The 15,683-nt window shown below is 50.9% G+C and overlaps 1 protein-coding gene across 1 annotated transcript; it reads right to left on the reverse strand.

The window, feature by feature from the left end:
- Positions 1–93: 93 nt before the first annotated feature.
- LGALS7 (galectin 7) lies at positions 94–2,327 on the reverse strand. The gene is made up of 4 exons (XM_068528910.1): positions 2,303–2,327; positions 1,797–1,885; positions 833–1,034; positions 94–207 (listed from the first exon to the last, which is right to left on the reverse strand). The coding sequence occupies exons 1-4, from the start codon at positions 2,315–2,317 to the stop codon at positions 94–96; spliced, it is 420 nt and encodes a 139-aa protein (XP_068385011.1). The 5' UTR covers positions 2,318–2,327.
- Between the last annotated feature and the right edge of the window lie 13,356 nt (positions 2,328–15,683).

Genomic DNA, 15,683 nt, shown 5'->3' on the forward strand with positions numbered 1-15,683 from the left:
CAGACACACAGGAGGCGCACAGATGAGAAGCTAAGACTTTATTTGCCACCCAAGACCACTGCGCCCCGTCCCCACCCGCCCTCCTGGGAAGGCTCAGAAGATCTCCACCAACTCCAGCTGCACGTCCCCGCCCATCTCCAACAAGCGCGCGCGCTCTGGTGGGAGCCGGTAGACGAAGTGGTGGTATTCCGAGTCCCCGACCACAACCTGCAGGGGCGAGGGGACAGGGTTTAGGGTTCCCGAGGCGACTGCGGGGTCATTCCTGACTCATACCCACGCTGCGTGACCTCGTCACCCACGCAACCCCGCGTTAAGGAAAAGGGCTACTCTTGATTCTAAGCCCTTGCCGTGAGGATTCAATGAGTTCCTTGTTGGCACGGGAGTGCTTTTTAAGCTTTGGCGGTGGATGTGGTCTCCGCGGGGCCCGCGTCCACCGCCTCACTGTGACGCACAGATTGAAAGTGGAGAACGGCCTGGGTGGCGGAGGGTCTACAGCGACCACTCCCTGCTGGGACTTATTTTGGGTCCTGTCTCCCAACCCAGCCATTCCCCTGCCCCAGAGCCGCTACGTCAGACGCCAGTGGACAGGGAATAGGGTCCGGGATGTCCACGCCTCCCCGCTGGACACCCACCCTTTGGGCTCTTGCTCTCGCGTCCTTGCCACCGCCATACGTCTGCCCTCAGTGCGCTTGCGCCACGGGAGGTGAGGGACTGGGGACGCCCTGCCCAGCCTTGGCCGCGCCTTTGCTCCCCACCTCCGCCAAGGGCCTTCCTGGCCGTGCCAAGGGAAGAGACCCGGGTGTTGGCGGCCACCCCTGTGGCAGAGACGCACCTTGAAGCCTGTCTTGCTGGCGACGAGGAGCAGGTGGAATTGCTGCCCACGCTGGAAGGGAATGCCTAAGCCACGCTCCTCTGGGCCCCACTCGCCACACTTCAGGGTGTTGAAGACCACCGAGGATTCATCCAGCCGGGGGTTGAAATGCAGGACGGTCTCACTCTCCGGCTCGTCACTGCACAGCAGGTTTATGTAGAACCTGGTAGGTGGCGGATGGGAGGGGGCGTCGGAGAGAGGACTTAACCGATTGCCAGAGCACATCCAAGTTTACAGGGACCTGAGAGCCACACGCCAGTGAAGGAGGGGTGGTGGACTGGGGGCCAAGGAGCCCAGATCCCAGGACATCCAGAAACCAACTGGGGACCTGGACACACAGCCACCTAGGCGAGGGGCACTGGACTATGGCCTGGGTCCCCCTCATTTCCAGAGTCTGGGAGTTGCCAAGGAGTCATGGTCCTGAAGACCAGGGTGCTCCTGGTTCCCAAGTGTTCTCCTGTTCCCAACCAGAGTGCTCCTGATCCCCCAATGCCCAGAGGGCTGGGGACAACACCAGGGACCCCAGTATTCCCAGGCATCGTAGATTCCCAGAAATCCTGACGCTCCCGACCCAGGAAGTCATAGGTTTGATTGCTGAGGCCTCCCAGGTGCCCAGGGCACCTCTGACTCACAGGCTGTTTTTCCACAGTTGCTTCAGACTCAGACTGGAAGTCATAGGATTATAAGTAAGAACCTTGTTGCCCTGGATCCCCCAGATTCTTAGAAGGATGCAGGGACCCCAGGTACACTGTCCTGGGACAAATGAGTGAAGACATCAGATTCCAGAAGGTGGGAAATAGCCTGGGGATTCCAAGATCCTGGTGGGCAAAGTTGGCCTGGGGCTTCGTTCTCTGGGCTGTAAGAAGTCGGGTCAGCTGAGCCTGGAGACCTCCCACCCCTTACCGCTGAGGCTTGGGGGTCTCACCTGTCAGCCCCTCTGGGGACAACACCACGAACAAGCATCACGGTGCCGACTTCGAAGCCATCGGGCAGCGAGGTCCTGTAGGGCACATTCTGCAGCAGCAGGAGTGTGGGGGCCAAAGTGGATCAGGGAGGCAGAGGAGAGAGACAGATGGGTCAGCGCCGGGGAGAACATGACCAGGACCCAGACCAGCAGAATCAGAGAGCAGAAAGGGCACAGAGGCAAAGGAAAGAGAGCCAGGCGTAGGGAAAGCGTTGGAGAGCAGAACACAAAGAATCAACAGGAAGATATTCAGAGAGGTAGAAAGTAAGGGGGAAACACCAAGGGGGAGATGGGAGCATGGGATGGATTGGGTCAACCCAGAAACAACAGCCCGGAACGTCATAGCACGCCCGAACACCCATTTTCTCCTTGAAACAGGAGACCTCAGCCAAGCCCCAGCCGCTACCCCATTCCGGTGCAGCCTTCGGTCCAAAACCTCCCCACCTCCACACCCCCGAAGCACTCACATATCTCCCTGCCATGGTTGGAACAGCGGACAGGCAGTGGTGGTGGTGGGTATGGCTGCTGGGACCTTAAGTAAAAGCAGGGCGTGGCTGGCCCTGGTGACTCACCATCACCCCTTTCCACACCCACCACCCACACCTGGCACAGACCCTGGCCCTGGGGCCATGCTGGCCAGCACCCTCCTTCTAGGGCCTCTGACACCCCTGCAATCCCTGAGTATTCCCAGGTGTACGGTCCCTCTCCTCTGAGCTAATAATGATAGGAACAGTTAACAATAACAGTAATAATAACATTATAGGGACTTCCCTGGCAGTGCAGTGGTTAAGAATCCACCTGCCAGGGGAGTGGACACAGGTTCGATCCCTGGTCCAGGAAGATCCCACATGCCTCAGAGCAACTAAGCTCGTGCACCACAACTACTGAGCCTGCGCTCTAGAGTCTGCGAGCCACAACTACTGAGCCTGCGTGCCACAGCTACTGAGCCCGAGTGCCACAACTATTGAAGCCCGCAGGCCTAGAGCCCGTGCTGTGCAACAAGAGAAGCCACTGCAATGAGAAACCCGTGCTCGCCACAGCTAGAGAAAGCCTGTGTGCGGCAACGAAGACCCAATGCAGCCAAAAATAAATAAATACATTTATTAAAAAAAAAACACATCAGAGAAGGCTCATTGAGCCACCATCCCTCCAGCCTTACCTTCCTGGTGCCTGGCGGAGAGAAAACACTCTCATGCCCATTTCATCATGGAGAACTCGAGTCCTGAGAGGCTAAGCTGTGGGCTGCAACTCTGGACCCTCTCTCCCAGGTTGGGACCTGCTGACTAGGGCTAAGGATGTGTCTGCACTGAAATCCCAGTTTATGCTTCTGTAATATAATAATAACCATGGCAACAACAATAATAATAGAAAAGGGAGCTCAGAGGGGCAGGATATTTTGCCTGATGGTCAAGGCTGTCTCCTTGGTGCCTAGTGCAGTGCCTGGCACACATAAGTGCTCCGTAAATATGGGTGAAAGAAGGAATAAAAGATAACACAGCTGCCATTAACGAAGCCTCCGGCCTTTCTAGCATGTGCGAGAGACCACTGATCTCAGACAGGCCACTGAGGGAGGACCATTGATCCGCCTTATTTGACAGATAAGGAAACTGAGGCTCAGAAATGAGAAGCAGTTTGCCCAAAAAACACAGCTGTGCAGAACCACGGGGACTGTGTCTCTGGCTTTCTTGATCTCTGGAAGTTTCTCTCTGGTTTATTCTGTCTCCAGGATGCCCTAGTCTCTCTGACTCTCTGTCTCTCTGGCTGTCCTGTGTCTCTGTCCCCCCGCCCCCGGACGTGTTCCTGTTTCTCTCCTTCGAGTCTCTCTCCCTCCTCCTCCCAGAACCCTTCCTCTCTCCCATCCGATGTTCAGGACAAGGGGGCGGGGAAGGAGGGGTGTCCTAGGACCCGCCCCCCAGCCAGACCAAGGAAGAGAAAAAAGTGGGACCCTCCACCCAGGCCCATTTCCACTCCCCACAGCCCAAAACTCCAGAAGAGGAATCCAGGTATGAAGGGTGGGGTCAGAGGGAGAATGCTGAAAGAGGGTTCTGGAAGACAGGGAACGGGCAGGTGGGGGAGCTGGGCAGAAGCCCCTCCTAGCAGCCCCCTCTCCGTTTCCACCGCCCTACTCCCCGCACCCCACCCCCAATGGCGCCCCACCCGGCAGAGGGAGAAGAGGCCTGGGGCAGAGCCAGGAACGGAAACTCTGGGTGGAGACAAGCAGACTCAGAACCTGAGCCACAGCCTCGCGGGCGGCCCAGCCTCCCTCCAGGCCCCTGACCACGCAGCTAGGGCAGTTGGAGGAGCCAGGGCCTTGGACAGGGAGGCTGGGCAGCTGCATTTAGGCCTTTCGTTGGGGGCTGCAGTCACCCCCATTTGGCAGAGGAGAAAACAGGCTTAGAGAGGGCCAGCCTCTCACCAAGGCCTCACAGCAAGGACGGGCCAGGGCCTGGGCTGGAGCCGCTCTGTGTGCCAAGGGCACCTCATCGGGACTTTCAATAGAGAGGACAGTGGGGTCTGAGGTGGTACCACCAACATCTACTCGGGTGGAGAGTTTCCCAGGATGGTGGACTCCATTACTCTGATCACTAAGGGTGTCCCTTTTCTATACCTCATTCTGTATATTGCTGTGTATCCCACTAGCTCATCTTTTCCCTGATTTCCTCATTGTGGTGGGATATTTCTCCACATGCTTCCGCCCTGCAAGTCCTGACTTGACCTGGATGTTTGGCCAAATGTTTGCATTCAGTCTGTTACCAGTTTGATTGCTAGTTCTTTTCTCAGAAGTCAGATATGGGCATCCTGGATGAATTCTTATTCATTTGTGTTGATTATCTTCGATCAGTTCTGGAATAATATGCTTAGGAGCATTTTTGTTTCACCTCTAAATAAGTGGTGGATGTCCTTATTTCCCAATACTCTTTTTGTTTTCTCGAGCTGTAGGTCACGCTCGTAAATCATCCAGGTTTTAGCAGAACACTACCATGAGCCCTGACAATATACAGACCTGGGCAACCACCACCCCAATCAAGTTTTAGCCCCTGAAACAGCCAGTCCCCCTCCGCCTGCCCCAGGAAACACTCTCACTCCTCAGCATTTAAGAGCCACCCAGTTCATTTGCCATGAAAACAAAGAGAGGGCTGCCCAGCGGGCGGAGTTTGCTGGCTTTCCCCTCCTTCAGAAGTAACTGGGGCGAAGAGTACTAAGTGTACCACGGTGTTTGTAGGAATTGAAAGTCCCAGGCTCTGTCCATGTCAGCTTCTTGGAGACTTTGGGTTGGTTTTCATATACAGTGAAGATAATTCAGGGGCTGGATTGGTTTTGTAAATTCGTTTACCAATGAGGAAAATGACATGTTTTAAAAATCTGACCTTTTTTTTTGGCCCTGCTGTGCTTGACTTGTGGGATCTGTTTCCCCTGATGAGGAATTGAACCCGGGCCCTCGGCAATGAAAGCACCGAGTCCTGACCACCGGACCACCAGGGAATTCCCCAAAATGTGACTTTTTCTGAAGCTAGGAAGTCCACTGGAAACCTTACAGTTTTATTTATAAATATAGTAAATTGTATCAACCCAATCACTTGCTAAGGAGAAGCAGTTGCTGTCATATTTGGTTCCATTGATAAACTGAGTTCATTAAACCCCTTTAAACATTTTAATCAGAATGTGGGATTTTGACATGTTGAGTTTTAAGTATTTCCACTGTCTCTCCAAGTCCTAAGTGACCGTGTACATTTCCATCTTGCGCTGTGAGAACACTGATCTGCTGTTTCTCCTCCTCTTCTGCCTTCCTTTCCTCCTTCCGCTGAGCACCTGGGTGCTCCAGCTGTTATGCTGGTGAGTAAGTGCTGCCTCTGGGGGGTGGGGGGCCCACAGGGTGGGGTGAGGGGGCTGAGGGGGCGCCCCTCCCCCAGGGCTGGGTCAGCTGGGGTGTCAGAGGGAGCCGGGGAGGAGGGCGCTCAGCAGAGGCTGGCCCTCAGGAGGGGGGCGAGGAGGGCGGCGGGACAGAGGGGAGCGCAGCCCCGACGTGGGAGGAGGTGTCTGGGCAGGGGTGAGGGTCCCTGAGAGGTGCTGGAGCGCAGCGGGGGCGGGGGGCGTCTCCGGGGGGAGGAAATGCCCTGTGGGTGTCAGCGATGGAAGGAAGTCCAGAGCTGCTCTCTCCCTGTCAGAGGAGGGACGTACAGATGTGGACCAAAGAAATGGGCCGTGAAGCCTGTGACATCGGACTGCAATTGGGAGTATCCGTTTGAAGTAATGATTCCATGAGTTGGGGTTTTTTTGGAGAGGATTATTTTTTAAAGTTTTTAAAAATTGTGTTAAAATAGAAAACCATGGAATTTACCATTAAAACCCTGTGTTAAATGTACAGTTCAGTGAGCTCAAGTACATTCACATTGTTGTGCAACCCTCACCACCATCCATCCCCAGAACTTTTTCACCTTCCCCAACTGAAACCTGTCCCCACTAAACACTGGCTCCCTGTTCCCCTGTCCACACCCCCTGGCCACCACCATGCTACTTCCTGTCTCTGCGAATTTGACTGTTCCGGGCACCTTGTATGAGTGGAGTCCTACTTGCCCTCTGTGACTGATGAGTATTATATACACATAAAAGAGAAAGAAAGATGGATGTAAATATGTGTGTGTGTGTGTTGAAGGGTGACAAATATGCCACCCAAAATATTACTCTTTGGGACTTCCTTGGCGGTCCAGTGGGTAAGACCCCACTCTCCCAATGCAGGGGGCCTGGGTTCGATCCCTGGTCAGGGAACCAGATCCCGCATGCCACAACTAAGAGTTTGCATGCTGCAACGAAGATCCCGCATGCCACAGTGAAGACCTGGCACAGCCTAAATAAATAAATATTAAACACCACCACCACCAACAGAATATGCCCCTTTGGCGTGAGGATTATTTTGAGCTAAAAGCACTTGAAAAGCAGCAAATACAGGAAGGGCATTCTAATCTCCCCTTTTCTCCTGAAAACAGGAGATAAAAACTGCTACGTGAAAGACACCCTACTTGTACCCAAGGAAAGTGACATTTTTATCAGCAAGCTGAGACCTAGAGAGTTCAATGAAAACAGGCCTTGTTAAAACAATTCTCATCTTCCTTTAGCCTCCCCACATATTAGTTACTTTTCCACAATTGCTTTTATTGTTCTTAGCTTGAAGGTTTAGCTGTTTCTTTGCGTTTATTTCCTTATGAGGGCTCCAGGATCACGGAAAACATTTAAATGTGTATACAGGGACTTCCCTGGCGGTGCAGTGGTTAAGAATCCGCCTACCAATGCAGGGAACACAGGTTCGAGCCCTGGTCCGGGAAGATCCCACATGCCGCGGAGCAACTAAGCCCGTGCGCCACAACTACTGAGCCTGTGCTCTAGAGCCCCTGAGCCACAACTACTGAAGCCCACGTGCCTAGAGCCCGTGCTCCACAGCAAGAGAAGCCACTGCAATGAGAAGCCCGTGCACCGCAACGAAGAGTAGCCCCTGCTCGCTGCTACTTGAGAAAGCCCGCGCATAGCAATAAGGACCCAACACAGCCCAAAATAAAGAAATTAATTAATTAAGTAATTAATTAAAAAACAAAAAACAAAGTCAGGCAAGACAGAAGATGTGTGGACCCTTTGTGTCATTTGAATATCTATAGCCCTGCCGGGCAAGAAAAATAGGAAAGGAACTCAGCTAGACAAAATACTAGATCAAGTTTGGTCAGGCAAAAATGTCATCTGAATGTATGTGGCTGACACATCAAGCTTGGAGAATGTGTCACTTGAATGTGGCTCCCTTCCTAAACCCACTAGCAGCAGCTACTCCCATGCAAATGGCATATCCTGGTGTGTGTCACACAGCTCTAGGCACTTGAGCAACATTCACCCTTTAGTTTCTCACTGTCATCTAATTGAGTCTATGGGGTAGGGACTGCTGTCACCCCTGTTTTACTGACATAACGAGAAAAGCAACTGTCTTCAGATCACGTAGTCAGGGAATGCAGCGCCAAAAAAATGATCCCAGGCCTCTGGCCCTTAACCACTATGTTTTAAAGGATTTTTAAAAGTTGTAAACCCTCAGGGACAAAGAAAAGGAGAGCGAAGACAAATTTAGGTACTGGATATGTGGTAACCTCTTAGTAAACCCCACACATTGAATCCTAGGCTGGAGTTGGAAAACTATAGAAGAAACTCATTGAATTCAGAACCACCAAACAGCTCGAGAATCCATGGCACCAGGTGCTTCTGGAGGTGGAACAAAAAATGGGAGGCAGGCTTTCCGGGCAGCGGGAACGGAGGTGGGCCTGGCGGGTCCACGCTGCCTCGGGTCTGGAGCCCGGGTCCCCGCCCGCCCCAGCGCCCGCCGCCGGCCGGCTGAGCCCCGCGCCTCCGTCCTAGGCCGCGGTGGCCGGAGGTGCGCCCAGGTCCGCGAGACAGGTGGGCGCAGAGGCCGCTTGTTTTGGGGGGCGGCATGCAGCGAGGTTCCGGCGCCTCCGCGGAGCATCGCGGGTCCGGGGCTGGGGGCTCCGCGGCTTGCTATGCTCTCCGCACTTTCCCGGCTCTGAAGCCTCGAGAACACGGCTAGACAGCAGTAGTTTGATGCGGAGTTTGCCTATTGGGAACTAAGGGGCTGCTGGGGTCTCAGTTCTCGGCTGGCCCCGGAACACGAGGTTGCCAGGCGTGTGACGGCAGCAGGTAGGAGTGAGCCGCTGGTGCGGTGATGAGCAGGGAAGGGAGGACAGAGGCTGTTGGCCTGTGAACCTCGGCAAGAATGACCAGCCGACACAGTCCGGACCAAGGTCCGTGCGCCCAGCTCGGTCCTGTGCGCTGGTCAGTGGAAGAGACCTGCAGGTGTGGCTCTTGTCACTCTAGGACTGGCTTCGGGACAGATCCTGCTGATGCGCCCAGGGCACCGCCCTCAGTTCTCCAGGAGAGCGCGCCGGAGTGGAGCCAGGGGGGGGTGTGCCGACTCAGCACCTCGGCCACAGCCCTCCAGTGGGCTGGCAAGGGCAGTGGGGAGCCGGGGCAAGTCACGGCCTTGGGAATGTCCTGTGATAAAAAAGAACCTGCAGGCTTATAAAATAACTTTTGTGTGGAACGTTGGTGTATTGCAAAGCAGTTCTGTGTGCTTTTCCCCCTTGGTGTGGCTCAGCAGTGCTGAGGCAGCAGGCGGGATACAGAAGAAGTGTGAGCAGAGACCGTCTGGAATCCCCAAACTCCAGAGAAACTAAAGGTGACAGCCAGCCTAGTGAAGAGGACAGGAGTTGGGGCCGGTGGTGGCAGGAAGGCGCCCGAAGGAAGCGTGTCTCATCTGCGGTGGCGGTAACCCACCAGACGCCCTTCGTCTCAGGGCCCTAATCCTGGCTGCAGCCGGGTGGTCAGGGAAGCTACAAGGTCTTCTGGGCGAGCAGAGCCCACAGTCCTGAGCTGTTCTTCGCTGTGTTTGGGTCATCTGCCCCCATCCAAGGGGAGAGATCTAGATGAGGTTTAAGAATTAGTGCTTTAAGAATGTGGATCTCATAGTTGAAACCTTGGAACACGCGTTTTCAGCACGAGGTGTTAAAGTGAATGGAAGGATCTAACGCCTTTTCAAGGAGGGTGTCTCCATGTGGGCTGAACTAGAGAATAAATGGGTCTTGAATTAAAAAAAAAAAAAAAAAAATGGGAGGCTGAGAGGTGACAGCTGTACACAGAGACAACTACCTGGGGGCTTCAACCACCTTTCCATTGGGAAGGAAAGGGAGGGCTGGTGTAAAGGACAGCTAGGGGCAAAATCTCCACGAAAGTGAAACGAATAGAAAGTTGGGTGCATCTGAATGTATTGAGAGATTTTGTCAAGGGACAGAGAACTCAGGATTCCAGTTCATAAGAAGTACATATGAGTACGTTTTCATAAGAGAAAACGAAACAAATACAAAATAGGATGATCATTAACCCCAGGAAAAACATAAGATATGCAAAAAGGAGAACCCTTCACGGATACACCACATGGCTGGCTGGTGAATGGTGCCAACAGAGTCACAGGAATGTAAACACTGACCACTGATCTAACCAAAATGACTCTGTAAGTCTCTTGGTAAATAGTAAGGGGGCACATGTACACAGTGAGAGGGAGGAGGTGAGGAAATGAAAGAAAGCTACATCCTCTTCCTCTTTAGTGGGAGTCTCAATACATAATGCCCCAACAGAAAGATCCAGAAGTAGCAATAAGTAGATTATTTACAGCTATGGAGGGAAGGATCCAGCTAAAATTGCTTTGCCTCTCCTGAAGGGGAAATGAGGAGGTGGGTGGGGAGAAAACTACTGTTCTTTCACCACAAGCTTTGTAAAACTGTGTCTTTAAATGTTATGCATGTATATTTTTGGCCATATTAAACTTGGAGAGAAAAAGGACTCAGTACAACCTCTGGGTCACGACGAACATTATTCTGTCTGCAGGTACAGGTTTTACTTCCTGACCAAAATTTCTGATCATGGTATGTTTCAGACAGGAAGGACGAGGAAGGTGGAGGGTCAAATGGCTCTTCTGCTGCTGGGTCAGTTTCCTGCAAAGAATTTTCCAGAAGCCCCACACAGAATATCCACTTACATGCATTTAGCTACCTGTGGTTGCAAAGGGAAGTGGATGTAGTGGTTTTAAAATACACCACCCAGGGGACTTCCCTGCTGGTCCAGTGGTTAAGACTCTGCACTTCCAACTGCAGGGGGCACGGGTTTGATCCCTGGTTGGGGAACTAAGATCCCGCATGCACGACGAGGCCAAAATAATAATAATCATTCTTTTTAAAAGAGCTATGTTGGGCTGGAGAAGTGGACAGATGGGTGGGAGGAAAGATGTTGTTTACCCACTATTTGAATCTGTAGACTATGTGCATGAATAACTTTGATTAAAAAATAACAAGGGGACATTCACAGAAAGATAGACAAGATGAAAAGGCAGAGGGCTATGTACCAGATGAAGGAACAAGATAAAACCCCAGAAAAACAACTAAATGAAGTGGAGATAGGCAACCTTCCAGAAAAAGAATTCAGAATAATGATAGTGAAGATGATTCAGGGCCTCGGAAAAAGAATGGAGGCAAAGATTGAGAAGATGCAAGAAATGTTTAACAAAGACCTAGAAGAATTAAAGAACAAACAAACAGAGATGAACAATATAATAACTGAAATGAAAACAACACTAGAAGGAATCAATAGAAGAATAACTGAGGCAGAAGAACGGGTAAGTGACCTGGAAGACAGAATGGTGGAATTCACGGCTGCGGAACAGAATAAAGAAAAAAGAATGAAAAGAAATGAAGACACCCTAAGAGACCTCTGGGACAACATTAAACGCAACAACATTTGCATTATAGGGGTCCCAGAAGGAGAAGAGAGAGAGAAAGGACCCGAGAAAATATTTGAAGAGATTATAGTCGAAAACTTCCCTAACATGGGAAAGGAAATAGCCACCCAAGTCCAGGAAGCGCAGCGAGTCCCATACAGGATAAATCCAAGGAGAAACACACCGAGACACATAGTAATCAAATGGGCAAAAACTAGAGACAAAGAAAAATTATTGAAAGCAGCAAGGGAAAAATGACAAATAACATACAAGGGAACTCCCATAAGGTTAACAGCTGATTTCTCAGCAGAAACTCTACAAGCCAGAAGGGAGTGGCATGATAAAGTGATGAAAGGGAAGAAACTACAACCAAGATTACTCTACCCAGCAAGGATCTCATTTAGATTTGATGGAGAAATCAAAAGCTTTATAGACAAGCAAAAGCTAAGAGAATTCAGCACCACCAAACCAGCTCTACAACAAATGCTAAAGGAACTTCCCTAAGTGGGAAACACAAGAGAAGAAAAGGACCTACAAAAACAAACCCAAAACAATTAAGAAAATGGTCATAGGAACATACATATCAATAATCACCTTAAACGTGAATGGATTAAATGCTCCAACGAAAAGACACAGGCTTGCTGAATGGATACAAAAACAAGACCCATCTATATGCTATCTAACCCCCAATGTGATGATATTAGGAGGTGAGGCCTTTGGGAGGTGATTAGGTCATGAGCGTGGAGCCCTCATGAATGGGATTAATGCTGTTATAAAAGAGACCCCAAAGAGCTCCCTTACCCTTTCTGCCCTGTGAGGACAAAGTGAGAGTATGGCCACCTATGAACTAGGAAACAGGCCCTTACTAGACACCGAGTCTGTAGGCACTTTGATCTTAGACTTGCCAGCCTCCAGAACTGTACAAAATGTTTGCTGTTTAAGCCATCCAGTCTATGGTATTTTTGGTATAGCAGCCTGAACTAAGACAACGAGAAACTCATATGGGGGGGTCCTTGTGTGGCTTCTGCTCTTCATTCTGCTTTTAAAACTTGAGGCACACCTGTGGGCAGTGGAAAAAAACTAAAATATAGGAAATAACTCTAATAGCATTCATTTCTTTCCCTGCTAAATCCATGTGTTGTCTGGAAATAAATTCTTAAAAATAAATTGGGAATGGGGTCATGTTTGTCTTCTGAGAATCTTCAAGAGCAACAATAAAAATAGCTAATATTTCTTGAAAAAAATAAAATAAAATAACAAGGGACTTCCCTGGTGGCACAGTGGTTAAGAATCCGCCTGCCAGTGCAGGAGACACAGGTTCGATCCCTGGTCCGGGAAGACCCCACATGCCGTGGGGCAACTAAACCTGCGAGCTACAACTACTGAGCCCGCGTGCTGCAACTACTGAAGCCCGCGCACCTAGAGCCCGTGCTCCGCAACAAGAGAAGCCACCGCAGTGCAATGAGAAGCCCGTGCACCGCAACGAAGACCCAACACAGCCAAAAAAATAAAAATTAAATTAAATCACAAAAAAATAACAAAAGTATGAAATTAATACCAAAAATACCTCCACCAGTTCTTTGGCACTTCTGCTACCATGAAGTGGAGGCTTAAATGCAGGCCAACCTCAGTTGTTCACTCATAACAAATAGAATGTAGCCTGAAGAGATTTGGCATGACTTCCCAGAGCAGGTTAGAAAAGAGGAGGCAGCTTTCATCTGGTGAGCTGAAAGGGCACTGGCTTTTGGAGCCCTGAGCTGCCGTGAAGGAAGTCTGGCTACTCTGAAGATGCACAGGCTTCCTAGGAAGGCTGTGTGCAGCTCACCCAGATGATCCCAGCCCCGTAGTAACAGAGGTTGCCCAGATATCATGGAACCTTAAGACAAGCCATTCCCTCTGTGCCCTGTCCGAACCCTTGACCTACAGAAGCCATGAGCCCACACACACACAATGGCTGTTTTAAGCCGCAAAGCGTTGGGGTAATCGGCTTCACAACAAAAGTAACTGGAACCCGGGGAAATGCAACAGCCACATGGCCGTCCTGGACTGAGTCAGGAGTCTGATTAAGAAAGAAAGTGACAGTGGGTATTGGGTGGTCAGCTGGTGCTCCCTGTTACAGGCCACCCCTTTGTCTACAATAACATTCATCTGTCCTCTTCTTCCCCTCCCCAGACCACTCGCCTCCTCTTCCAATGGAGACAACCCTAAGCGCCCATCTGGTTACTGTGTCCAGCCCAGAGGCCAGGATTTTGGTGGAAGACACACACAGTCCTCTTTGTCACGCCCAGCCAAGGCTGGCCCTAGACACCCAATAAACTAAGGTGAAGGCATTCTTATTCAGGAAACGGGAAACAGGGCAACGTGCAGCAGACACTGGTCCATAGCAAAGGTCAAGCCCACTGGACATGAAGATCAAAGACTGGTTCTGGTTCTGCCTCCAGGGAGGTTCTTCTTGTCTCCACTGCTTTCCAAGGCCTCATCTGGGGGGTAGGGATGTTGGAGAGGATGCTCTTTTTGGGAACCACGGTAGCCCGGATTCTGTAACATCAGAACCCCAAGTTTGATTTATTCCCCCACCATTTTGAAAATGTTCACACTTACAGAAAAGTTAAAAGAAGAGGACAACGAACACCTGCAGAGACGTCATCTAGGCTCCCAGGTGCGTCCTATTTCCCACATCTGCCATTTCTCTCTGGGAGCCATTGGAAGGCAAGTTGCAGACATCATGACACTTCACCCCTAAATACTTCAGTGTGCAGTTTTTTTTTAATTTTTTTGGCTGCACCAGGTCTTCTTTGCAGCAGGGGGGATCTAGTTCCCTGACCAGGTATCAAACCCGGGCCCCCTGCATTGGGAGCACGGGGTCTTAAACTGGACCACCAGGGATGTCCCTTCAGTGTGCATTTTTGAAGCATAATTCTCCTATATAACCACAGTACAAATCACACCTAAAAATATTAACATAAATTTAATCATGTAATTATTAGCTCACACGGACACCTCCATTTCCAGTCCGATGTCACAAGGTTCACAGCCCATTTCTTTGGTGCACATCTGTACGTCCCTCCTCTGACAGGGAGAGAGCAGCTCTGGACTTCCTTCCATCGCTGACACCCACAGGGCATTTCCTGCCCCCGGGGAAGCCCCCCGTCCCCGCTGGGCTCCAGGACCTCTCAGGGACCCTCACCCCTGCCCAGACACCTCCTCCCACGTCGGGGCTGCGCTCCCCTCTGTCCCGCCGCCCTCCTCGCCCCCCTCCTGAGGGCCAGCCTCTGCTGAGCGCCCTCCTCCCCGGCTCCCTCTGACACCCCAGCTGACCCAGCCCTGGGGGAGGGGCGCCCCCTCAGCCCCCTCACCCCACCCTGTGGGCCCCCCACCCCCCAGAGGCAGCACTTACTCACCAGCATAACAGCTGGAGCACCCAGGTGCTCAGCGGAAGGAGGAAAGGAAGGCAGAAGAGGAGGAGAAACAGCAGATCAGTGTTCTCACAGCGCAAGATGGAAATGTACACGGTCACTTAGGACTTGGAGAGACAGTGGAAATACTTAAAACTCAACATGTCAAAATCCCACATTCTGATTAAAATGTTTAAAGGGGTTTAATGAACTCAGTTTATCAATGGAACCAAATATGACAGCAACTGCTTCTCCTTAGCAAGTGATTGGGTTGATACAATTTACTATATTTATAAATAAAACTGTAAGGTTTCCAGTGGACTTCCTAGCTTCAGAAAAAGTCACATTTTGGGGAATTCCCTGGTGGTCCGGTGGTCAGGACTCGGTGCTTTCATTGCCGAGGGCCCGGGTTCAATTCCTCATCAGGGGAAACAGATCCCACAAGTCAAGCACAGCAGGGCCAAAAAAAAAGGTCAGATTTTTAAAACATGTCATTTTCCTCATTGGTAAACGAATTTACAAAACCAATCCAGCCCCTGAATTATCTTCACTGTATATGAAAACCAACCCAAAGTCTCCAAGAAGCTGACATGGACAGAGCCTGGGACTTTCAATTCCTACAAACACCGTGGTACACTTAGTACTCTTCGCCCCAGTTACTTCTGAAGGAGGGGAAAGCCAGCAAACTCCGCCCGCTGGGCAGCCCTCTCTTTGTTTTCATGGCAAATGAACTGGGTGGCTCTTAAATGCTGAGGAGTGAGAGTGTTTCCTGGGGCAGGCGGAGGGGGACTGGCTGTTTCAGGGGCTAAAACTTGATTGGGGTGGTGGTTGCCCAGGTCTGTATATTGTCAGGGCTCATGGTAGTGTTCTGCTAAAACCTGGATGATTTACGAGCGTGACCTACAGCTCGAGAAAACAAAAAGAGTATTGGGAAATAAGGACATCCACCACTTATTTAGAGGTGAAACAAAAATGCTCCTAAGCATATTATTCCAGAACTGATCGAAGATAATCAACACAAATGAATAAGAATTCATCCAGGATGCCCATATCTGACTTCTGAGAAAAGAACTAGCAATCAAACTGGTAACAGACTGAATGCAAACATTTGGCCAAACATCCAGGTCAAGTCAGGACTTG

This window comes from Eschrichtius robustus, chromosome 19, assembly GCF_028021215.1.
Source record: "Eschrichtius robustus isolate mEscRob2 chromosome 19, mEscRob2.pri, whole genome shotgun sequence".
Classification (NCBI taxonomy): Eukaryota; Metazoa; Chordata; class Mammalia; order Artiodactyla; family Eschrichtiidae; genus Eschrichtius; species Eschrichtius robustus.

Coding starts and splice junctions, on each gene's coding strand:
- LGALS7 (XM_068528910.1), bottom strand. Junction 1,035..1,796: donor GTCCCCAGAGGGGCTGACAG/GTGAGACCCCCA, acceptor GCCACCTACCAG/GTTCTACATAAACCTGCTGT. Junction 208..832: donor CCAGCAAGACAGGCTTCAAG/GTGCGTCTCTGC, acceptor TCGCCCCTGCAG/GTTGTGGTCGGGGACTCGGA.